This window comes from Scardinius erythrophthalmus, assembly GCF_964197995.2.
Source record: "Scardinius erythrophthalmus genome assembly, chromosome: 5".
Taxonomy (NCBI): domain Eukaryota; kingdom Metazoa; phylum Chordata; class Actinopteri; order Cypriniformes; family Leuciscidae; genus Scardinius; species Scardinius erythrophthalmus.
The window spans coordinates 1,529,142-1,555,994 of record NC_138225.1 but is presented as its reverse complement, the minus strand read 5'-3'; the positions used below and the strand labels follow the sequence as shown (position 1 = coordinate 1,555,994).

Below are 26,853 nucleotides of genomic sequence, written 5' to 3'. Positions count from 1 at the left end.
TCACGAGACTCTTCGCTGGAGAAGCTCTTTACAGTGTTTTTCTTTTATTTGTTGGCATGAGTCGGGTTTTTTAAGGAGGTCTAATAAACATTTAACATGAGGAGGAAGCAGTTCTGCTTTTCTAATTCTCAAGGGACGCACGTATGTCGTTTATTCACATATCTATCTATCTATCTATCTATCTATCTATCTATCTATCTATCTATCTATCTTAAGCATGATAATCATAAGAGTTTCTTGAGCATCAAATCATCATATTAGAGTGATTTCTGAAGGATCGTGTGACACTGAAGACTGGAGTAATGATGCTGAACATTTACATGAATAAATTACACTTTACTATATATTCACATAGAAAACAGATGATTTACCTTAGAATAATATTTCACTGTTTTTACAATATTGTTTTGATTAAATATAACGCAGCCTCTTTCGAGAATTGTACCGACCCCAAACTTCATATATTTGAGGGTCGGTGCATGTAACTTCTGCTGGTGTGTTTGTGTTGCAGTGTGCGTGTGTGTGACCCGGCTCCCGTCTCCTTCATGCCCGTGTGTGTGGGCAGTGGAGTGAAGCGCTTGAGGCTCCTGGCATGGGCAGCGTAGGGAGCGGGGCCTCCAGTCAACGGCCCATCACCATGCGTAGCGTTGGCACCCGTACCACCCCGAACGGCCCGCTGGCACCGGCACCGGCCCCAGCCCCGGCCCCTGCCCCCGCCTCGACCCGCCGGCGCCTGGACGACCGAAGCTTCAGCGCCGACCGAATCCCCGGCCCGAACACCAAGGCCAAAGGCGTCTGCGCTGACGAGAGGGATTACGCTCGCAACGCTAACCGGCAGCACACGGTCAACGGCGAGAGGCTCGTGACCAACGCGGTGTTCGCTAACGGCGCGCGCAGAGACGGGCACCGGCGCGGGGAGAGTCTGGATCTGTGCGGGAACAACGTCGTGTTGAACAACGACAGGAATCATCAAGCTCCAACGCTGCACAAGGACAAGAGCAAAACCAAACCTGATAATCACAATCCTCCCAACATACTGCCCGTCTCTGGGAAACTCGAGCATGCACAGGTACTAACGTTCTGTCCTTTATAATTGTATCCCTTAAATCACCAAAATGACATATTTAAATGTTTTTTTTCTTGAAAAATGCCTTGAATGTAACTCGACACCCTCGCCTCATTTAGTATGCACGGTTCTATGAATATGCAAATGAGCCCCGCCTCCACTCACTCCCTCAGCTCAGAGATCCACTGGTTGACGATCACACGTTGATCTGATTGGTTACAAGGTAGTTTGTGACGTCAGAAACACCAGCGATTTCAAAGCGTGTGTTTGAGACTGTCTTTGGTTCACTGCAGTTTTAAGGAGGAAATACTCAGCAATGCTGTCGACTTATGAATTTACACATGGTTTGTGTTAAAGCGGATTAAAAACACCATGTAAACAACATCAAAGGAACACGCCGACTTTTTGGGACTTTAGCTTATTCGCCGTATCCCCCAGAGTTAGATAAGTCCACACACACCCTTCTCATCTCTGTGTGTGCCGTAACTCTGTCTGACACACCCACCGCTAGCCTAGCTTAGCACAAAGACTGGAGGTAAATGGCTCCAGCTAGCATACTGCTCCCAATAAATGACAAAATAACGCCAACATTTTTCTATTTACATGTTGTGATTTGTATAGTCACAGCGTGTACGAATAACAAGGTCACATGACACAGCCATCTTCTAACCGTATACATACTGGGAACTATATTCTCAGAAGGCGAAGCACTGCTACTTAGGCGGAGGGATTTACTCTGAGCGAACTCTCTGCTCCTCACCACAGGCTTCTCGGCTGCTTTTAAAAGCTGGATTTTCACCACAGGGGGACTTTAAGCACAAATTCACTTCATTTTGATACATTTTTATGTATATATTTTGATACTTGAGTCATTTTGCTTCTCCAGTAAATGTATCTTGATTTAAGAATGTTTTAGAAATTGGTGCTGGAAAACAAGACAAAAAACACTGAAGAAGAAAGAACATCATTATATAAATAATAGTAAAATGTTAATTGTGTATTTCATGATGCCGTTTCTGTGGTTTGTCTCTCCAGACCAATGACAATAATGGCTCGATTGACCAGTCAGAATCAAGTATTTCACAGAGCCGTGTAATAACCTTATATAAATAATAGTAAAATGTTAATTTGTGTCTCTTCAGACCAACGACTCTCTGGTGCAAAAAAGCATGGCCATGACCTGAACAGGTTTAATGGTCCTGATAACAATAGCCACACTTGAGCTCCTCGCGGTCAGAAATGACGCATTGGAAATGAATGAGAGACGAGTTTCCTCTAGTGGAAGCGTTTGGTACTGCAGCCGAACAACATCTCACTGAAAGACCAGTTTCTGCGATTTCAGGGTAAAATTTGGGACACAGATTGTTTAGATTTATGGTTTTGATTTTCTCACAGTTTTAGAGTAAAACATGTTTAAAAAAAATATATATTTCATATAAAAATTTAAAATAGTATTTTTGCAAATTTTTCATAACAATAAACGTAAAATTCTGTAACTTTTTTTAAGTTCACTTTTAAAAACTTTTTTTACTTGAGCAATAATCTGTCAAGTGTCGTGTTTGAAAAGAGATCAAATGATGTCGCTCTAAAGCGTTCAAGATTTACCACAGTTTAAGTTGGACATTTAATGTTCAGGTCTATGCTCAAAAAGTGAATAAATGGATTATAAATACAGCGTAAATATAATTTACTACCATAAAATACAAAATATTAAATATACAACATTATCGAACTAAAACATAGTACATTGAAGAAGAAAAAAATTCTGGTCATTTTTGACCGATATGCGAAGATGTTTAGATGTTTGTGCTGGAAAACAAGACAGAAACCCTGAAGAAGAAAGAACATCTTTATATAAGTAATAGTGAAATGTTAATTGTGTATTTCATGCTGTAGTTTCTGTGGTTTGTCTCTGCAGACCAACGACTCTCTGGTGCGTCCGTCGGCCTTCAAACCCGTGGTGCCGAAGAGCTTTCACTCCATGCAGAACCTGGTGTGTCCCCTTCAGACGGGCTCCGGCTCGGCTCCGGGTCCGAGTGGTGTCGGCGCCGGCGGGTCCGAAGCGGGTCCGAACCAGGACAGTCCCGGCAGCCGAGGAACACACACGGGCCCGGGCCTCTCGGACTCGGGGAGGAACTCTCTCACCAGCCTTCCCACGTACACCGGGTCCGGTTACGGTCCGGCTCCGGCTCTCGGGCCCCTCAGCGCCTCCACCAGCCACATCAACCGGCTCGGCACTGGCGTCCCGGATAAACCGGGCTTCCAGAACGGGCTCAGCGCGTCGGACAGCGGGCGCTCGTCCTCGGGGAAGAGCTCGTCCTCGTACCAGCGCCTGAGTCACATGAGCGACGGCCCCGGGCCCCTGAGACCCTCCCCGAACTCAGACGACGTCATCCAGGACCTCGAGGACCGGCTGTGGGAGAGAGAGCAAGAAGTGAGTGAGGTGACAACCTTTATATGATCCTTTTACAGTTCAATTTACTCTTTATTTAAATATTCATTCATTCATTTTCTTTAATTTTGGATACAGCATTGAATATTTAATTGATTAAATTTCTATACACCATTACATATTTTATTTATTTCATTTTTATTTTTATTTTTAATTTATTTATTTTAAGGCTAAATGGCAAGTTAAATTCAGTCTTTATATGTTCATTCATTCATTCATTTTCATTAGTTTTTTATAAACTATTGAATATTTAATTTATTTAATTTATTACATTTCTATACACCATTGGATTTTTTTATTTTTTTATTTTATATACACCATTGAATATTTTATTTATTTTAAGACTAAATGGCAAGTTAAATTCACTCTTTATTTAAAGTAGCTTTGAATAAAAGTGTCTGAGTGTGATGTAGAACTGAGTAAGATGACACAACTTTTATATGATAGTTTTACATCGAGGCTACATGGCAAGTTTATTTTTTGCTATTTTTCTTTATATATATATATATATATATTCATTCATTCATTCATTCATTTTCTTTAATTTTGAATACACCATTGAATATTTCATTTTTTAATTTTTTTTATTTTATTTGTATACACCATTGGATATTTATTTTATTTTATTTTGTATGCATATTGGATATTTTCCACTTAGACTAAATGGCAGGTTAATTTCACTCTTTATTTAAAGTTGAATAAAAGTGTTTGCCGAATGAGATTTACTGTACTTGCCGAAGCTTATTTTTACACTGTGCTTTTGTCACCACTAGAAACTGTTTATAATCAATGACAAAAATCAAGATTAAAAAACTTGACATTTTAATGTTTTAATTGTAGATTGGTGTTTGCTTTTACATTTATTTTATTTAATTGTATGCATATATATATATATATTTTTTTTTTTGTTATATATATATATTTTTTATCAAAATTTTATTTATGTAGCACATTTACAACAAAAATAAAAGTGATTTCAGAACAACAATTATTTTATTTATTTTATTTTGCATACACATTGGATATTTTATTTATTTATTTATTTATTTATTTTATTATTTTTTATACACTATTAAATATTTATTTGTTTATTTATTTAATTTAATTTAATTCATTTGTATACACATTACATTTTTTATTTATTCATTTATTTTTATTTTATTTAATTAATTTGTATACATCATTGAATATTTTATTTATTGATTCTATTTAATTTAATTACTTTGTATACACCATTGAATATTTTATTTAATTAATTAGTTTAATTTGAATACACCATTGGATAATTATTTATTTATCCTCTTTATTTTTGCAGACACCATTGAATTTTTATTTATTTAAAATTTTTAAATTTCCTTACTTTTGCATAGGCCATTGAATATGTTTTAATTTTCCATTGGATGAATTGCATTCATATAAATGTGTGAAGGTAAGTCAAAGCAAGTCAATGAATGCAACATTTTAAAATGTCCTTTTGTTTAGCAGGGGAAAAATTGTTACATTATATAAATTAAACTTCCATTTTTATGTCTATAATCGAATCTGTTTTTATTGTTCCAAGAAGTTGCCAGTAAGTTTATAAACATTGTATATGCATGTATACTACATGCAGTTTTATGCTGTTGTAGCTTTAACAAACCTCTGGACAGATCCTGAGGTTTCCTTCAAATGCCAGTGTCAGTAAACCTGATGATGTGTTGCATTATGAATCTGACACATGGCATTTGAGAATGCACCTATGCCTGAAATGAAGAGTGTGTTGTGGTGTGTGTTGTCCTCGCCTCAGGTGATCCACATGCGGCGTAACCTGGACCAGAGCGAGGCGGCCATCGCTCAGGTGTTCGAGGAGAAGCAGCGCGTGTGGGAGCGAGAGATGGAGGATCTGAGGCAGAACTACGCCGGCCGGCTCCAACAGGTGAGCTCAGCATTGGAAACGCAATGCAAATTTTTCTTCATTTACATTTCTTCATTTTTAGCATTAAGTAATTTATTTGGAATAAACACTTTAAAGGGATAGTTCACCCAAAAAAGAAAATTAGCCCATGATTTACTCACCCTGAAGTCGTCCTAGGTGTATATGACATTCTTCTTTCAGACGAATACAATCGGAGTTATATGAAAAATGTCCTGGCTCTTCCAAGCTTTATAATGGCAGTGAATGGGTGTGTGTCTTTGAAAGTCCATCAAAGTGCATCTATCCATCATAAAAGTGCATCTATCCATCATAAAAGTGCATCTATCCATCATAAAAGTGTCTATCCATCATAAAAGTGCATCTATCCATCATAAAAGTGCATCTCTCCATCATAAAAGCGCATCTATCCATCATAAAAGTCCATCTATCCATCATAAAAGTGTCTATCCATCATAAAATTGCATCTATCCATCATAAAAGTGCATCTATCCATCATAAAAGTGCATCTGTCCATCATAGAAGCGCATCTATTCATGATAAAAGTGCATCTGTCATCATAAAAGTGCATCTATCATCATAAAAGTGCATCTGTCCATCATAAAAGTGCATCTGTCCATCATAAAAGTGCATCTGTCCATCATAAAAGTGCATCTATCCATCATAAAAGTGTCTATCCATCATAAAATTGCATCTATCCATCATAAAAGTGCATCTATCCATCATAAAAGTGCATCTATCCATCATAAAAGTGTCTATCCATCATAAAAGTGCATCTATCCATTATTAAAGTGCATCTGTCCATCATAAAAGTGCATCTGTCCATCATAAAAGCGCATCTATCCATCATAAAAGTGCATCTATCCATCATAAAAGTGCATCTCTCCATCATAAAAGCGCATCTCTCCATCAAAAAAGTGCATCTATCCATCATAAAAGTGCATCTATCTATCATAAAAGTGCATCTATCCATCAAAAAAGTGCATCTATCTATCATAAAAGTGCATCTATCATCATAAAAGTGCATCTGTCCATCATCAAAGTGCATCTATCATCATAAAAGTGCATCTGTCCATCATAAAAGTGCATCTATCCATTATTAAAGTGCATCTGTCCATCATAAAAGTGCATCTGTCCATCATAAAAGTGCATCTATCATCATCAAAGTGCATCTATCCATCATAAAAGTTCATCTGTCCATCATAAAAGTGCATCTATCCATCATAATAGTGCATCTATCATCATAAAAGTGCATCTGTCCATCATAAAAGTGCATCTGTCCATCATAAAAGTGCATCTATCATCATAAAAGTGCATCTGTCCATCATAAAAGTGCATCTATCCATCAAAAAAGTGCATCTATCATCATAAAAGTGCATCTGTCCATCATAAAAGTTCATCTGTCCATCATAAAAGTGCATCTATCCATCATAATAGTGCATCTATCATCATAAAAGTGCATCTGTCCATCATAAAAGTGCATCTGTCCATCATAAAAGTGCATCTATCATCATAAAAGTGCATCTGTCCATCACAAAAGTGCATCTATCCATCAAAAAAGTGCATCTATCATCATCAAAGTGCATCTATCCATCATAAAAGTTCATCTGTCCATCATAAAAGTGCATCTATCCATCATAATAGTGCATCTATCATCATAAAAGTGCATCTGTCCATCATAAAAGTGCATCTGTCCATCATAAAAGTGCATCTATCATCATAAAAGTGCATCTGTCCATCATAAAAGTGCATCTATCCATCATAAAAGTGCATCTATCATCATAAAAGTGCATCTGTCCATCATAAAAGTTCATCTGTCCATCATAAAAGTGCATCTATCCATCATAATAGTGCATCTATCATCATAAAAGTGCATCTGTCCATCATAAAAGTGCATCTGTCCATCATAAAAGTGCATCTATCATCATAAAAGTGCATCTGTCCATCACAAAAGTGCATCTATCCATCAAAAAAGTGCATCTATCATCATAAAAGTGCATCTGTCCATCATAAAAGTGCATCTATCATCATAAAAGTGCATCTGTCCATCATAAAAGTGCATCTATCATCATAAAAGTGCATCTGTCCATCATAAAAGTGCATCTATCATCATCAAAGTGCATCTATCCATCAAAAAAGTGCATCTATCCATCAAAAAAGTGCATCTATCATCATAAAAGTGCATCTGTCTATGATAAAAGTGCATCTATCCATCATAAAAGTGCATCTATCATCATAAAAGTGCATCTGTCCATCATTAAAGTGCATCTGTCCATCATAAAAGTGCATCTATCCATCATAAAAGTGCATCTATCATCATAAAAGTGCATCTATCATCATCAAAGTGCATCTATCCATCATAAAAGTGCATCTATCATCATAAAAGTGCATCTATCATCATAAAAGTGCATCTGTCCATCATCAAAGTGCATCTATCCATCATAAAAGTGCATCTATCATCATAAAAGTGCATCTATCATCATCAAAGTGCATCTATCATCATCAAAGTGCATCTATCATCATAAAAGTGCATCTATCATCATCAAAGTGCATCTATCATCATCAAAGTGCATCTATTCATGATAAAAGTGCTCGAAATGGCTCCGGGAGGTTAATAAAGGCCTTCTGAAGCGAAGCGATGCGTTTGTGTAAGAAAAATATCCATATTTAAAACTTTATCGACTAAAATAACTAGCTTCTGGCAGACGGCCGCACGCATCGATTTACGCCAAAAGAGAAAAACTTGAACTTGACGCTCAACGTAATGATGAACGAGGTTGCCCAGCCCTGTGTGTTTGAACCACGAGAGGCGTCAATTGCCGTCATTATGTTGTGCGTCAAGTTCAAGTGTTTCTCTTTTGGCGTAAATCGATGCGCAAGTCGACTTGCTTATGGCCGTCCTGAAGAATGGACCAAATTTTAAATTTTATTCAATAAACTTATAGGGCCATATTTTAACGATCTGAAACGCAAGTATCAAGCGTGAAACGCAAGTAACTTTGTGGGCGGGTCTCGGGCGCTGTTGCCATTATATAAATACCGGCGGGATAAATGACTCTTGCGCCCGACGCAAATCTAAAATGTGTTGGTCTGAAGTCGCTTCATTACTCATAGGTGTGGTTTGGGCGTAACGTGAAATAAACCAATCAGAGCGTCATCTCACATTCCCTTTAAGAGCAGGCGCGCTTGTTCCATGGCGGATTGCTATTATAACGGCGGATTTGCCAGGAGCGGTTCACAGCCGAGGAGACCGACGTTCTCGTCAGGGCCGTAAAACACAGAGAAGTGACATTGGGGATGGAGAAACACACCCAGATTAGCTTCGCTTAAACAGGCGTATGATCATTTGGGTAAACGTGTAAGCTAGATTTATGCCTATTTTTCACATCTTCATGGACACAACAATGATTTCCCTCATGTGGAATATTTTTACTTGTAATAATGTATGGTTTCTAAAAATGAGAACTGCTGCGTCTGTGTAGATGAGAGAAGCAAAGTGTGTGTGTGTTGTGCTCACGCTACATTATGGCCAAGCATGCGCCCTTAAAATAGCCTCTGAATAACATGCGCCACTGACTTTAGACGAGGTTTCTCCTGGTCAGTGGCGGAATTGTTTTCTGAAACTGCAAAATAGCACCAGGGAACGTTTGCGCCGGAACACGCCGCCTCTTTTCGCTTTTAGTTCATTAGTTAATTCCCTAATTTACCGACGTGCGTCTGTGGAGCGAAAAGTCTGCGATGCAAAACAGGAATGATACATGCGTCGGTGTACAAAGTCAGTTGCGCTGGGTGCGAGATAGGGCCCTTAGACTTGATATTGTTTCTTATTCAAAAGTGGTGACGCACCTAAAGCATGTTCCCGCTCCCCTGCAGGTGACCCGACGGGCCCAGCGCTCCCAGCATGCACTGCAGGCCCAGATCGGGCGTCTCCAGCAGGACAAGCGCCGGCTCCAGGACGAGATGACGCTCCTGCTCGCTCAGAGAGAAGAACTGGAGAAGAAGTGCTTGGACTTCAGGAAGGAACAGGCCGATATTCTGCCCAGACTCGAGGAGACCAAGTGGGAGGTCAGTCCGTCGGGATTAATCGGCCGTTTGAACGAATCGACTTGCTCATGAAGACATTTACCGCCACCAATCGCAGTTTTAGTTTTTTACAGTATTTATAAAAAATAATATCATATTTTGAGGATATTTTGCCTTGAAATTAAAATTGTGTCACCATTGACTCTCCCTCAGGTTGTTTCAAACCTGTATGACTCTTGCTTTTGCAGAACATAAAAGAAGATATTTTGAAGAATGTTCCCTTGTAGTCAATAATTTTATCCTTTAAAACTCTTAATCACCAAAATTACATATTTAAATGTTTTTTCCTTGAATAAAAAATCTTCATGCCTTAAAATAGCTTGAATGTATCTCCACACCCTTGCCTCATTTAGTATACGCGGTTCTATGAATATGCAAATGAGCCCCGCCTCCACTAACTCGCTCAGCTCAGAGATCCACTGGTTGACGATCACACGTTGATCTGATTGGTTACAAGGTAGTTTGTGACGTCAGAAACACCAGCGATTTCAAAGCGTGTTTCTGAGACTGTCTTTGGTTCACTGCAGTTTTAAGGAGGAAATACTCAGCAATGCTGTCGACTTATGAATTTACACATGGTTTGTCTTAAAGCAGATTAAAAACACCACATAGACATAACTAAACTGTTTTGGTCTGTAAATACATCTAAATACCAATTCAGATGCAGCTTCTAAAAAAAAAACAATCATGGCGGTTGTAGCCTAAAAGTTAATGTGTAATAAATTCTGTTTAATTAAAAAAAAATCTCTTTTTCAAAGCTACTTTTTGTAATGTCTGTTTGATGCTTTTCTCATTTAACACAACAATGACTTTAAATGATCTTTTTGGGGTAATTTCTCAGCCAAATTTGATGTGCAATTAATTTACAAATAATTAGATTAGATTACACTTTCTTAAAAAATGATTTTTGAATTTTATATTTATATACACACACATTTATAAAAATCACTTATATATACATATGATTTTTTATATATATTTATATAAAGTTTATATAAAATCACAAAATAAAATTATTTATTTATATTATATTATATTTATTATATATGGACTGTCAAGCAATTACATTTTTTTATGTAATTAATTACATGATGTTCCATTTAATGTAATTAATCGTAAATTAATCGCAATTATTACCCCCAAAATATAATTTCATTAAAGCCAATATTTTGTTAAATGAGTTTTTTTTGTTTTTTTTATTAGAGGTTCATAAACTCACTGGTGAAGCATCTATTATATAGTGAAATATTTGTTGCTTTTGCTTGCAAAAAACTATTATTTTTAGTAATTTGATATAAATAACCGAAGATCAGGACCGTTTCTATCGTGTCATTAGCATAAACGGCCCTGATCTCTGACAGCACAGAAGTTTATCCAGTACTGGTGTGTGTGTGTGTGTGTGTGTGTGTGTGTGTGTGTGTGTGCAGGTGTGTCAGAAGGCGGGTGAGATCTCTCTGCTGAAGCAGCAGCTTCGGGAGAGTCAGGCCGAGGTGACGCAGCGCGCCGGAGAGATGGTGGCCCTGCGGGGTCAAATGAAGGAGCTCAACGCCCAGCTGAGGGAGCGAGAGGAGAACGAGATCAGCCTCAAAGAGTCGTTCTGCACCAAGACCCTGGAGCTGGAGCGCTGCGAGGCCGAGCTGCAGGCCATGCTGGCCGAGGTACACACACATCACACAAGTGCTCGTCTGTCGGTGGCTTGTTTGTGTCACACACACTGCAAAACATGCTTTTCTTAAACACTTCCTATTTTTGTCTTGTTTCCAGTCCAAATATCTAAAAATGCTCAAATCAAGATGATTACTACTTTAGTAAATGCATATTGATTTAAGGATTTTTAGATATTTGGACTGGAAACAAGACAAAAATACTAAGTGTTTAAGAAAAGCATGCACTGCGAGGCCGAGGTACACACACCACAAGTGTTCGTCTGTCAGTGGCTTTTTTTGTGTAACGTTAGCAAACATATTATTAGCTGTTTGATAACCTAGTCAAGCCAAAGTCTAAAAAGAAATCGCTTACTGCACCTTTAAATCATAATTGCTATTTTTATCCGAAAGATCGCAACTAGATATTTTACCCACTTTTACTTGATGTGTTGTTTATATGTATCGGATCGAGCAGCACAACACTCTTGTAGCCAATCAGCACTAGGGGGTGTGTCCACTCATGATGGGGGAGGGGAGAGAGTGAGCCCATCAGCAGAAGGGACGTGTCCACTCATGATGGGGGAGGAGAGAGAGTGAGCCAATCAGCAGTAGGGGGCGTGTCCACTCATGATGGGGAAGGAGAGAGAGTGAGCCAATCAGCAGTAGGGGGCGTGTCCACTCATGATGGGGGAGGAGAGAGAGAGAGTGAGCCAATCAGCAGTAGGGGGCGTGTCCACTCATGATGGGGGAGGGGAGAAAGTGAGCCCATCAGCAGAAGGGACGTGTCCACTCATGATGGGGGAGGAGAGAGAGAGTGAGCCAATCAGCAGTAGGGGGCATGTCCACTCATGATGGGGGAGGAGAGAGAGAGTGAGCCAATCAGCCGTAGGGGGCGTGTCCACTCATGATGGGGGAGGAGAGAGAGAGTGAGTCAATCAGCAGTAGGGGGCATGTCCACTCATGATGGGGGAGGAGAGAGAGAGTGAGCCAATCAGCAGTAGGGGGCGTGTCCACTCATGATGGGGGAGGAGAGAGAGTGAGCCAATCAGCAGTAGGGGGCGTGTCCACTCATGATGGGGGAGGCGAGAGAGAGTGAGCCAATCAGCAGTAGGGGGCGTGTCCACTCATGATGGGGGAGGAGAGAGAGTGAGCCAATCAGCAGTAGGGGGCATGTCCACTCATGATGGGGGAGGAGAGAGAGTGAGCCAATCAGCAGTAGGGGGCGTGTCCACTCATGATGGGGGAGGAGAGAGAGAGTGAGCCAATCAGCAGTAGGGGGCGTGTCCACTCATGATGGGGGAGGAGAGAGAGAGTGAGCCAATCAGCAGTAGGGGGCGTGTCCACTCATGATGGGGGAGGAGAGAGAGAGTGAGCCAATCAGCAGTAGGGGGCGTGTCCACTCATGATGGGGGAGGGGAGAGAGTGAGCCCATCAGCAGAAGGGGCGTGTCCACTCATGATGGGGGAGGAGAGAGAGTGAGCCAATCAGCAGTAGGGGGCATGTCCACTCATGATGGGGGAGGAGAGAGAGTGAGCCAATCAGCAGCAGGGGGCGTGTCCACTTGCATTGTGAGTTCATGCATTTGGGGGCGTAGCAATGAAGAGAGGGGCGTGTCTGTTTGGGTCGTTTTCAAATATTAAGTGTTTCTCAGAAATCTCTTACTGCACCTTTAAATCATAATTGCTACTTATATCCGAAAGATCGCTATTAGATATTTTCCCCACTTTTTCTTGATATGTTGTTGATATGTTTAACCTTGTCTTCAGGTCACCGTGCTACGGGACAAGCTGAGCGCGTTTGAGTCGGAGGTCACGCGTCTGAAGAAAGCCCTCAGTGAACTCGGCAGCAGCTCCAGTCGTCCCAGTGATCCCAGTCTGTCCGAAATGGGGCAACTGGTGGCTTCCCGTAGCCGAGAGCATCTCATGTCCCCTTCAGATCCGCCAACGTCACTCCCGGCGCTCCCGGCTCCCCCGGCTCCTGATCGGCTCCTCAGCGACGACTCCAAGGTCCAGTGGGCGGAGTCAGGTGACCTTCGCCGTCAGCTGGAGCGACTGCAGGGCGAGCTACGTCTCGAGCGGCAACAGCGCGAACGACAAGCGCTAACATTCGCACAGGAACGCCAAACCTGGCATGACGAGAAAGAGCGCGTTCTGAAGTACCAAGCGCAGTTGCAGCTAAGCTACGTGGAGATGCTACAGAAGAACCAGGCGCTTGAGGAGCGCGTGGACAAGCTAGGAGCCAAAATGGCCGCCCCGGCTCTGGCTTTACCAGAGCCGCCAGTTTCCGTGTCAATATCGCTAACGTCTCCGACCCCGCCGGTGGAAGAGAAGAAGAAGATGCCGGAGATGCACCAACTCGCCCCGCCGTGGCCCGTTCCAACCCGACTGGAGAGGATCGAGTCCACCGAGATCTGACTAAAACCAAGATTACAATAGCATTCAGTACAATCCGAAAACGAAACCGCTTCCGAGGACTGTCCAAGGATGCCCTGCTTGTCTAGGGCGGGTGTTTGGGTTGAGGGCAGGGTAGTTATGAGCCTTAGCCTTAGCTTTATCGGCTTGTCGAGGGCTGGATAGTAGTGCAGATGAGCTGGCCGCTAGTCAGTCGCGAGAGGAAACGTAGCACTCAGGGGTTTAAGGTTTAAGGGCGTAAACTATTCAGACTGGGTTCAGGCTATTAATGAATCACGATCTTATAGAATATAAGAAGAATATACTTGCTAGCAGCATTCAAAACAATCAAAACGGGAGTTAAGAGACCAGAGTTTCTCTTAAAGGGAAGATCTCGCGACACACCGTCACCGTTTTAGGACCAAATCTTAGTGCCAGTCTTGATGCCGTTTGTTTATTGCACTGGAAGGCCAGACACAACTCTACACAAGTGCGCAGACGTGCATAACTAATGAGACAGTGTTCAAAAGTTTGGGGTCTCTTCTGGGATCAAAAATGCAGTAAACATTATTGCATTTTAAAATATCTGTTTTCTATGTGAATATACAGTAAAGTGTAATTTATTCCTATCATTACTCCAGTCTTCAGTGTCACATGATCCTTCAGAAATCACTCTAATATGAGGATTTGATGCTCAAGAAACATTTATGATTATTATCAGTGTTGAAAACAGTTTTATTTTTGTAGAATCTGTGATACTTTGTTGCAGAGATGAATAGAACGTTCAAAAGAACAGCATTAGAACATTATAAATGTCTCTTTTGATCAATTTAATGCATCCTCGCCGAATAAAAGTATTAATGTCTTTTTAAAAAAAAGAAATTTGTACTGACCCCAAACCTTTGAATGCTTGTGTAGCTAGATATAGATAACTAACATGCTCAGAATGCATTGAGCGTTGTGTTACACTGCAAAAAAATGCTTTTCTTACTTGTTTTCAGTCCAAATATCTAAAATATTCTAAAATCAAGATGTATTTTTGTCTCGTTTCCAGTCCAAATATCTAAATATTCTTAAAGGAACACTCCACCGTTTTTTGAAATAGGGCTTATTCACCTTCTTTCCTACATTTAGATTGGTGGGCAAATGCATTTTTGTCTCAGTGCATGCATTGTTTTAGTTTGACAGGGTCGGCGCTAGCTTAGCTTAGCATAATGAATGGAATCCTTTGTTGCCAGCTAGCATGTCCTGAGTAAAAGTGATATAAAAAAAAAAAAAAACCCACCTAATTACTTCTTGTGGCCTGCGTATTCACAATGAGTACAACTAGCGATGCAGATTAACACTAGGCGATTTCCCAGGCAGATATTGACTTATATATTAAGGACTATATTAGGGGGAAGCACAGGCGTGATATCTCTGCACCCAAGTAGCAGTGCTTCGCCTGTGCTTCCCCCTAATATAGTCCCAAGTCAATATCTGCCTAGGAAATCGCCTAGTGTTAATCTGCATCGCTATTTGTACTCATTGTGAATACGCAGGCCACAAGAAGTAATTAGGTGGGTTTTTTTTTTTTTTTTATATCACTTTTACTCAGGACATGCTAGCTGGCAACAAAGGATTCCATTCATTATGCTAAGCTAAGCTAGCGTCGACCCTGTCAAACTAAAACAATGCATGCACTGAGACAAAAATGCATTTGCCCACCTATCTAAATGTAGGAAAGAAGGTGAATAAGCCCTATTTCAAAAAACGGTGGAGTGTTCCTTTAAGAATATTTAGATATTTGGACTGGAAACGAGACAAAAATACATCTTGATTTAAGAATATTTAGATATTTGGACTGGAAACGAGACAAAAATACATCTTGATTTTAGAATATTTTAGATATTTGGACTGAAACGAGACAAAAATACATCTTGATTTAAGAATATTTTAGACATTTGGACTGGAAGCGAGTAAGAAAAGCATTGTTTGCAGTGTATGACCTGTGTTCTGGCACATGGGCTTGTTAGCGTGTGCGCTGACGCTCTTGTTTGCAGTATGTTTGCGGGACAGAGGAAACTCAACTCTTTTGCCCAAAGCAGCAGCGGCGGAGGACGTGTATTCATTTCAACTCAGAACGTACTGTATCACCTGAATGTTGTTTCTGCCCTTTTCTATGTTTTGAGCGATGTAGAGTACAGTAGAGGAGAGATTGAGGTCGACGTGTTAGTGCACTTGACGCTGGGGTCTCGGACCGTCCTGCTTTCCAGCTGAGTGAGGTTTGGTTTATGAAGCTGCTCGACGGCTGAGCCAAAACCCGGAGCAAATTAGATTATATTTGACTTTACATTCTTCCAAAAAGAGCATATATAATATGTGTCAATGTATACTTACTGAAAGCATAATTTTAGATTATTTGACTTTGAAACATGTAATATGCAGTAGATTGAAGTGATGCTTTAAATGTTTTGAAGTGCACCGAGATCATGTGGAGTGTGTGAATGGGTTGAGGAGTGTGTCTTGGAGAGAGTGTGTGAAACGCTACGCATACTATTTCTGCAGAATGTATTCGGTGCAACAGAGCACACTGCGCACAGTGTCGTTTCCCATGATGCAAAGCGCTCGACTTGACGCTGCATTTACAGTGTGATGAATGAACTGGAAATCTGATGCGTTGAATTGGAAGGCTTTAGTTAATGCTAGTTAATACACTAATGAGCAATACGCTTGTTACAGTAATGCTGACGTTAGTTAAAGGTACACTGTTTCTGTTTAGTTTACTCGCCGGTGTGTGTGCGTGTGTGCGTGTGTGCGTGCGTGTGTGCGTGTGTGTGTGTGTGAACACAGGAGAGTCTGCTGGAGAAAAGAGAACGACACAGAGCTCGTAATAAAACAAGAATCAACATCAGCTTGGCTTTCAGAGCTGAAGAGAACTGGCTCGTCTCGTTAAACGTCAACCGCTCACACACACTGCACCGCTCACACACAGCTCTGGCTCTGTCATCACACTGGATGGTCAGGTCGAGTGGACAGTGTGCTCTCTTGTATACAAATTGCACAACTCGTATGGTTGTACGCTTTTCCCAACATGGCCAGTTAACTAATGAACTACAGGCTCTGACGAGGGACAAAAGTGCTTTGCTATTAAAGCGGTAGCAGTTTATAGAAACAGTCTTTACAGTGTTTTACAATCACCAGGACACATTTATCAAGACTTCACTTTTCCAAAGCTCTTCACACAGTTCTCCTAACCCGCCGTCAGCTTCACAGCGGCTCAACATGAGCTGAGTGATTTATTTCTGTGTTTAGTTGTTTGATTAACAGTAAAAGCACAGCAGGAATATTAGGCTGCTGTCACTTTAAGAGCGAACGCACTGATCTAATACACTGATACTGACACACACGCGTTTACTGTTCACATTCACTGAAGACATAATCCACAGTGTTTACAAGGAAACTCACGAGACGCGCATCATTTTGCGTGAATTTGTCCGTTTAAGAAGACGTGAAAGCGAACTCAATTCAGGATTTGCGTTTCGGATGTTTGCGCGCACAACTTTCCAGCGAGTCACAAATTGAGCTTTCGCGTCTTCTTGCGCTTGAATATTTAAGTTGTCAAGGCTTAAACTTAAGTGACAAGTGTGGTTCACGTTCATGCATTGTTATAATTCATAAAAATGGCGATTGACCGTTTCATATTCTCGCATATTTTTACTCGCATGTGGCGCTCGGCGAGTACGTGTTGAATGTGTTTGTTTAGCTACATCTATTTTTTTTTTTTTTTTTTTTTTTTTTTTGGGATTTGGAATATATTTAATATAGGGCTGTCAAAAGATTAATCGCGATTAATCGCATCCAAAATAAAAGTTTGTGTTTAAATAATATATGTGTGTGTACTGTGTATAATTAAATTTGTATATATAAATACACACACATGCTTTTATATATTTAAGAAAAATGTGCAATTTATATAAAAAAATTATATTTATATATAATATAAATTATATATAAATATATACAGTATATGTATGCAAATATTTCTTAAATATATACATGCATGTGTGTGTATTTATATATACAAAATAATTATACACAGTACACACACATATATTATTTAAACACAAACTTTTATTTTGGATGCGATTAATCGCGATTAATTTTTTGACAGCCCTATATTAAATATTAGTATTACTGTAAAAATCGTCTTTGTATTATGTTAGGTTTTGCCAGAATGTAAACATGCAGACTGTACGCTAGAGTTTTAGTGGTGGTTTTGCACCAAAGCAATGATAAATGCTCCAGTGTATCCCAGTGTGTGAAGAGTTTAGAGAAAGTGACATGAGTATAATTGAGAAATGTCCTAGCGATTGTAAAAAAAAAAAACACTTTATATGCTATAGAAATTATACAAATGAACATTTCTGGCATCATATCGCAGCAGAAACACGCCAGATCCCTCATCCTTCCCTCGCACTCTGTAACACAAATGACCCGAAGCCCTAAAATTATACTTGTCCAGAAAGCTTGTTTTGATTATATTTTTTCTATTTTTTAGTGCAATTTTTTATTTTTTTTGTTATTTTTTACCTTTAAATTACTAGATTCAATAAATAAATAGTAGTTTAAGCACATATTCCTCACATTCTTTCAACTTAAATTCAAAATAACTCACAATTTTAATGCATAACCCTTTTAACTCAGCTCTAAATATCTTACATTGAGTGTCTTTGCCGACCTCTTGTGGAAAAATAATAATATAAGATGATATTTCATGACTCTAGATGGGCTTATATCTCTATATGGAGTTAACGAGCTGTTCCTCTGGGTCCTAAAGCCAGTTATCTTCAGTGTGCATTCACATACACCATGTAGACATTATATAATCATTTTTTGTGTGTGTGTGCAATTTGATCATTTTTTACATTTTAGCATTTTTAGTTTGAATTTTGAGCTTTTTTTAGGTTTTTCTATGTGCACTGAAACATCCGCGAGGGAAGGATTTGTTACTTTTTTAAATTTCAACCACAAAACTCCTCGAATACATTCAATAGTTGTGTGTGTGCATTCGTGGTTCAAGTGAGACAAAAGTCCTCGGGTCTTTGATCCCTCTGCTAAACACTCAATTTCTTAAATTAAAGAGTTTTGACCCGAGGGAATGATGAGGGATTGCGTATGAAATGCGTCTGGAGCAACAAGCACAACAGAGTTATATATTTCCCTCAACGTATATCGCTATAGAAATGCAATAGAAAGTGGAAAGCGGAGTCTTGCAGTGTCTCTCTCCCAGTTTGTCCCCAAAAGCTTGTGCCTCTTTTTTCCCAATCATCAGCCAGTAGAGATAATCACCCCAGACCCGCTCAGCTTTACGACACTCGTGTTTGGAGACAGACGCCACACATTTGCTGCTATGTGCTTCTGTTGTGTTCTTCAGTAGAGACGAAAGCATGTAAATATCACTGTTCCTTATGTGTACAGAACTATTCTATCCAAATATACCGAGCTAATGCGTGTGAATACTTTTGTGAAGTAATGAGACTGACATGTCAGCTTTTATTTTTCAAACTATTAATATAGGAATATAATATACATATATGAATCTTAAAACCTTTGATCGACTATATTACAGTAAAAGTCATACATTCAAGAGTCCGATGTCTTTCCCTTTCTCGATCAGTTCTTGAGATGTATGAGTGCAAGGGTTTTTTTTGTAAACATTTCATTTCTTTTTTCTTTTTTTTTTCTTCTGCAGAATTTGCTCGGAAAAGCATATCTTAGCAAATATTAATTTAAATAATAAAGATGTGAATAAGAAAATAAATAACAGTGTCTCTTCTCTTCATGACTTCTTTTAGAATGGATAAAATTGCACATGATCAAAAACCACACATTTCATTTCTCAATTTCTAATGAGAGTTAGGTAAGGCGAATTCAACTACAGCAGAAATGACTATTTTAAATGACTAATTGCTTACATGTTTGTCTAGATTGTAGATCTGTCCTTATATATATATATATATATACACACAGTACAGGCCAAAAGTTGGGAAACATTACTATTTTTACTGTTTTTGAAAGAAGTCTCTTCTGCTCATCAAGCCTGCATTTATTTGATCAAAAATACAGAAAAAAAATGTAATATTGTGATATATTATTACAATTTAAAATAATTGGTTTTCAATTTATTATACTTTAAATAATCATTTATTTCTGTGATGCAAAGCTGAATTTTCAGCATCATTACTCCAGTCTATCACACGATCCTTCAGAAATCATTCTAATATTCTGATTTATTATGAGTGTTGGAAACAGTTCTGCTGCCTAATATATTTGAGGAATAAAAGGTTAAAAAGAACTGCATTTATTCAAATTAAAAAATATTTTCTAATAATATAAATCTTCTTTACTATCACTTTTGATCAATTTAACACATCCTTGATGAATAAAAGTAGTGATTTATTTCAAAAAAAGAAAGAAAAAAATGACTGACCAGTAGTGTATATTGTTGTTACAAAAGATTTCTATTTTTAAAAATTTGCTTTTTTTTTTATTATTATTATTTTTTACTTTTTATTCATCAAAGTATCCTAAAAAAGTATCACAGGTTATGAAAATATATTAAGCAGCAGAACTGTTTCCAACACTCATAATAAATCAGAATATTAGAATGATTTCTGAAGGATCGTGTGATAGACTGGAGTAATGATGCTGAAAATTCAGCTTTGCATCACAGAAATAAATGATTATTTAAAGTATAATAAATTGAAAACCAATTATTTTAAACTGTAATAATATATCACAATATTACAATTTTTTCTGTTTTTTTTTTTTTTATCAAATAAATGCAGGCTTGATGAGCAGAAGAAACTTCTTTCAAAAACATTAAAAATAGTAATGTTTCCAAACTTTTGGCCTGTACTGTGTATACACACACACACACACACACACACACACACACACACAGTACCGTTCAAAAGTTTGGGATCGGTACGATTTTTTTATGTTTTTAAAAGAAGTCTCTTCTTCTCATCAAGCCTGCATTTATTTGATAAAAAAAAAAACAGTAAGAAAGAATAAAGAAGTAAAATAAATCAATACTGTTATTCAGCAAGGATGCATTAAATGCATAAAATAAATGAAATAGAACTTTCTATTCGTCAAAGAATCCTGAAAAAAAATGTCCACAACTGTTTTCAACACTGATAATAATCATAAATGTTTCTTGATCATCATATCCTCATATTAGAGTGATTTCTGAAGGATCATGTGACACTGAAGACTGGAGTAATGATGCTGAACATTCAGCTTTGATCACAGGAATAAATTACATTTTAAAATATATTCAAATAGAAAACGTTTATTTTAAATTGTCACAATATTTAACAATATCACTTTTTTTATCAAATAAATTCAAACTTTTGAACGGCAGTATGAATATATATATTGTTTTTCGCGTACTACACATTATGGAAATATGCGATTTCGTATGCTGCCAGTGACTGACTGTGTTTCATGTCTCTTACGAGCTTCCGTACCGCGCATGACATCTGCCTTTACCACTACACACATTCACGTGTGGATTCAGCACACAAGTGAGTGTTTCTGCGATGTGTCCTCGTGAGATAAATACTCCACTTGAAGACCACACGCGCTGAAGGTACGTTTATCTTTCTACAGTCGCTCGGATTGTGTTGTTCGGTGTGTTATTTAACAGAAGAATGTGAATGTGTGAGTTCTGCTGCTGTCAAGCATATCTATGGCTGTCAAGGACGTGCAGTAGCTTATGATTGATAAAAGACGTTTCGCCACAAGGAAATAAGGTTAAATCTCACTTTTGATGTTCCTTTTAAAAAATATGCTGACCAGAAAAAGCCTATATTTTCGCGAAATGCCATGTTAATTTCATATGTAAAATCTGGGATCAATTCTTTTTTGACGAAACCAAGTAGTAACTCTGTTACGGTTTTTTTCCTTGTGTTTATGGTGTCATTCAGTTTACAGTACATTATAACTAATATTAGAGGAGTAGTTTGTTCCCAAATTAAAGTTTTGTATTTTTTTCTTTTAATTTAAAAAAGTCTTGGCTGATCTTTTCCTTTAAAGGATCGTGAACGCTATCATTGAAAGTATATGCTATCAACATTAAAAGTGACAAAAACATAATTTTCTTATGCTTTAAGATTGTAAAAACCTGCACATACCAACATGTAAAACCACCATGAAAAAATTAACAACAATTAATTCTTATTTTTCATGTAAAATTGGCAAATTATCGTAATCGCTGATAAGAAAATTTGTCCGATATATTGAAGTCCTTTGTAGTCAATAATTTTAATTTTTAAAACTCATCTTTGATCACCAAAATGACATATTTAAGTGTTTTTTCCTTGAATTTTTTTTTTGTCATGACTTAAAATACCTTGGATGTAACTGGACACCCTTGCCTCATTTAGTATACGTTGTTCTATGAATATCCAAATGAGCCCCGCCTCCACTCACTCATAACAGCTCAGAGATCCACTCGTTGAGAAAATTTGGCAGATATATTAAAGCCGATAATTAATGGATTATTTCCTTCAGCTGAGACACTTCAGATGTTCACCATGATGGTTTTGAATTGCTTGAAGTAATAATAATTGTGTGCTTGGGACATGGATTTTAATGGTGAAACATTTTTTTTGTAACGAGGCTTAAAAATAATGTAAAAAAATTTGGGTTTAGATTTATCGGCCAATATATCGGTTATCTGCTTTCAAATATAAAGAATTATCGGTAGCGGCCAAAATGTTCATTTCGGTGCATCCCTAGTATATTATAAATTATTTATCCATGCAAATAACTTTTTTTATTTTTTTATTAATGCGTCTTCATAATCTTTAATTAAAATATTAGATGTACACTAAACTTGGTTAAGGTATTTATCTGACACAATTATTTGGCAAGAAAAGGAAACCTACTATCATTCTTACTTTGAATTTCAAACGTATACATTCTTTTCAAGTACACTGTTGACCTTTAAATTGAAAACACATCTCTTGTATGATCTTCTCCAGAGTCTGCTGTTGATGTCTGCAACGGTGCTGTTTCATCATCTGGCAAAGCGGCGACTTTATGCCCACGTACAGCGCATCTCCATCTTTAGAGCCCAACGTTTGTCAGCGAATGTGGAAAATGGAGAGCAAAAGAGAGAAGAAGAAACGGAAAGAACACTGGTGTACAAGCCCTCGGCTTATTACCGGACGCCGGCGGCTCGTTATTCTACCGATGGCTGCTTGGAAACTAAAGAAGAATCGTCCTGTAGACTATCCTTAAACACAACTTTCCATCAACAGCGTAACCCGTACCGCATTAGCTCCTCACGACGGCTCTCCAAGAACACGCCGTCAGACATAGACTACAGTAACGCTGAGTCAAACCGAGCCACCAAAGAGCCACGAGTCAACGGTGACCCACGAGCCTTTCAAAGATGTCGACCTGAATACCAGAACATGACCTATGACGTCTCCCAACGCTCTTCCACTGTAGACCTCAACGAAGCCTTGCTAGTCCTTGACAAGGTCACGGCACTAAAAAGCAACATGGGACCTTCAGATGCAACCGGTTTCTTGTGCAAACTCAGCCAGATTCCCCACGAGCAGATCGCGGTCGTGAGGAAAGACGCGCGGTTTAACGCGCTCCTGCGGCACAGCGCCGAGAACCTGCACAACTTCACGCCGACGCAGTTATTAGATGTGCTGAGATCATTCGTGAACTTGGGCTTGCCTCAATCCCACAGCATACTGGGATTGTATGAAACCGAGTTCTGCCGGAGAGCGAGTGAAATGGAGCTTCACCAGTTGCTTCTCGCCGCCGACTTGTGGCGATGCCTCGGTCGGTTTGTTCCTTGGTACCTTGAAAAACTCTTTGACAACGTGAGCCGAAACTTCAACCAACTGGGTCTTCCAGAGCTGCTTCAACTCTTGTACGTTATCGGAGAAGGAAGGAGATGTCCGGATGCCCTCGTTCAACCCATTGAGTCGTTACTCATGCGTTATTTGAACCAGTTGAAGCCTGAGGAACTGGGAGCTGTTTCTTTAGCCCTCTTTAAGTCGCAGATCTCCCTGTCCGAGAGAGCAACGCGCCGGCTCGTGGACAGGACTCTTGCTGTAGTCAGTGATCTGAGTGATTTCGGGATCGCCAATGTGATGAAGCTTTTGAGATTTAGCTATCTGGACCATCTTCCGTGGTTGGAGGCCATGGGATCCGAGGTGCCTCGACGGGCCCCAAGAATGGAGGTTCAAGGCCTAATGCACATCGTCTTATCTTGCTCCGCTCTTCACTACCGGGATAATCGGATTCTCCTGGCTGTGGCCAAACAACTCCCCAACGTGGTCAACCGGTGCAGGAGTAAAGATGCTGCAAAGATGCTTTGGGCCTTTGGAACATTAGGAGTTCTTCCCAACCAGAGTCCTCAACTTTATCCCTGTCTCACTGCGATCTTACGAGAACGTCAACTTGAGTTTCAGCGGTTCCCTGAGCATTTGCTGACAGGTCTCCTCGGTCTTGCTTTTGCTGGTCTCTTCCCCCAAGACTTGCTCAGTCTGGCTTTAAGCGCAGAGTTCGTCAACAAAACTTGCAATTCCAAGGAGCTCGAGTTGAAGAAAGACTTGTTCACTTTAGATGGAACTGTTGGCTTGGAGTTGCCCGAGTCGACGATCCCGAGACTTAGCCACGCAATGAGGGAAGAAGTGACCAAGCAACTCTGGGATTTTGCCCAGTCGGATATCTGTCGTAAGCCTGAGATGCTTGAGGCTGAAGCGGTGTTGCGGAAACTTCTAGGTGGAGAGATGTTTGTGCACAAGCACATGATTCTTCCGCATTTGCGCTCTATTGACCTAGAAGTGCACTTGGACCAAAACGACCAGCCTGTTCCTGTGTCCTCCGAACCTTGTCGGCAAAATCCCGCCTCTCAAAACTTGGAGCAAACACTGTCTGGAGTAACCATAACTGACAACCTACTCGCTCAACTAACCAATTCCCAGAAGATTCCAGTGCAGCCGTCCAACAAGTTCCTCCGAAAGCCAGTGGTTCACGCTGTTGAACCGGTCCATGTGAGAGAAAGCATTTTCAGCGTTGGTGTCGACTTGACGGACAATCTTCTGATGGCGTTGACCAAATCCGGGATGCACTCGTCTCACACGGATGATTCCTCTAAACCATCTATTCAGAGACTTGCTGTTCAAGTGACGAATAGGAATCAGTATTGCTACAGGACTGAGCAGCTGCTCGGATTTCACGCATTGAAGCGAAGGCAACTCGTTCTGGCCGGGTACAGAGTCGTAGAGTTGCCGCACTGGGAATGGTTTCCCTTGTTGCGACGCTCACATGCCGAGAAACTCGCCTATATGCACTGCAAGATATTTAGTGATACGGGCTCCAAAAAATAGTTTAATTTAATTTAGCTACATGTATAGACAACCAGGTCTTACTCCACCTACGCCTGATGCTTCTGCACTGAAGTGTTCTGATGAAATGACTGTATTGTTGCACATCTGCAAGTCAATAAATTAAAGTTTTTATCTTTGTATATGTTTGCTTTGTTCTGCTTTATTCTTTGTTTTTGACATTGGTTAGATTAAGGGATGCACGATATATCAGCCACCATATCGGTATCGGACGATATATGTTTACTTTTAATGTTATCGTAATCGGCCTGATAAGAAAATTTGCCCGATATATTAAAGCTGATAATTAATGGATTATTTACTTCAGCTGAGACACTTCAGATGCGCACTGTTCAACATGGTTTTAAATTGCTAGAAGTATGATTAGAATCACTTAAAAAAGGAAAATACAGTAAAGTGTAACGTGCAGCGTAAGTCTGTAAGTCATATAGGCTATACAATTATAATGAGAACATTATAATTGTGTGTTTGGAACATGGATTTTAATGGTAAAACTTTTGTTTTTGTAGCGAGGCTCTCAAAAATTATATAAAAATTTGGATTTAGATTTATCGGCCAATATATCGGTTATCGGCTTTTAAATATAACGAGTTATCGGTATCGGCCAATTTTTTTTTTTACATCGTTGCATCCCTAGATAGATTAATTGACGCAATTCAGACAACATTTTCCTCAATTGAACATTATTTGACTGAACCCTCTATATATTCAAGCCAAAGTATATGAAGAAGTAGGCCAGATCAGATAAGTATACTAGCTTAACTTGATCACCCTAGCTTTAATTAGTAATGAAAGTCCTCAGAAATGTGGTGTTACTTTGGATGTGTTCACACTTGTAATGTTTGGTTCAATTAAAACAAACCCTGGTGAGGTTACTTCTCGGTTCATTTGAATAAGTATCCGAAGTACTATACGAACTTTGGTGCCACCCAAAAAGCGGACCTAGACGGCTGAAAAATACTTCCAAACGAACTCTGGTGTGGATTGAATGAGATATGAAAGCAACACAGACTAAAGACATGTAAACTAACTAAAAACAGGACATGATGTAACAAGGTGCAACCCTAAAAAGGTCATAGATGTTTGTTTGGGAGTGACAGAAGGATTCCTGCTGCTGTTTTGACTCCTTTACTCAGTCAGCTGGTCAGAATACCATCATATGTATAGGCTATGCACATACAACGAGCACATTTAGCCCAGAATACAGCATTGTTTTGGATGTTCGGTTAGTTCCATTGTGAAATATACCTAATAAAAGGCACAATCAGTCACAATCAAAGCTGATCAATCAGGTTGTGAACATATCCCTATGCCTTTAGATTCTGTATCTTTAGGTTTGGTGTTAAAATGCCAATGAGAATGTTAAGTGGACCAGGACTAAATGTTTTGTGGTGTTTTTGGTCCGGACCAAATGAACCAAGTGAACCGAACTACTTGAATTTCTACTCTGGGACTTTCCATGAAAATATTAGAAATATATCTAGATTGGAATCATATTTTACCAGACACACCAATGGTTGAAAATCAGAATTATTTCCACACTCAAGTATTCAGTGAATGACATGATGACAGTATTATCCTGTAAATAAATTTCACGGTTGGTATATGAAATGTAGATACAAATACAAAACGGTAAATTGTAAATAAATTCAGAAATGTATATTGATCAAGTTCATTGGTCAAACATACGTCAAAAACCCCACTAGATCAATTAATGCTGTAATACTAGTGTAATTTTGACTCAAGTGAAACATACTGAAAAACACTGTCAGGTTGTTTCTTATCATTGCATCATTACATGACACAGAAATTCATTTGTTTTTGTATGCAGATAGTTTTGCTAATACTCTGCCCAATGAGTCACCGTCCAAACCACAG

At 39.1% G+C, this 26,853-nt stretch overlaps 2 protein-coding genes across 2 annotated transcripts; both read left to right on the top strand.

Moving 5' to 3' along the window:
* Positions 1-592: 592 nt before the first annotated feature.
* Positions 593-13,573, top strand: lzts3a (leucine zipper, putative tumor suppressor family member 3a; the record flags this gene model as incomplete). The annotated part of the gene is made up of 6 exons (XM_081365107.1): positions 593-1,069; positions 2,985-3,500; positions 5,305-5,433; positions 9,304-9,495; positions 10,941-11,171; positions 12,926-13,573. The coding sequence occupies 6 exons, from the start codon at positions 593-595 to the stop codon at positions 13,571-13,573; spliced, it is 2,193 nt and encodes a 730-aa protein (XP_081221233.1).
* Positions 13,574-21,064: 7,491 nt separating this feature from the next.
* Positions 21,065-25,097, top strand: fastkd5 (FAST kinase domains 5). Its single transcript, XM_081364930.1, has 2 exons — positions 21,065-21,188; positions 22,585-25,097. The coding sequence occupies exon 2, from the start codon at positions 22,597-22,599 to the stop codon at positions 24,955-24,957; it is 2,361 nt and encodes a 786-aa protein (XP_081221056.1). The 5' UTR covers positions 21,065-21,188; positions 22,585-22,596; the 3' UTR covers positions 24,958-25,097.
* The last annotated feature ends 1,756 nt before the right edge of the window (positions 25,098-26,853 follow it).

Bases quoted from the DNA above. Each gene is read 5' to 3' on its own strand.
- fastkd5 (XM_081364930.1), top strand. From the start codon at position 22,597: ATGTCTGCAACGGTGCTGTTTCATCATCTGGCAAAGCGGCGACTTTAT.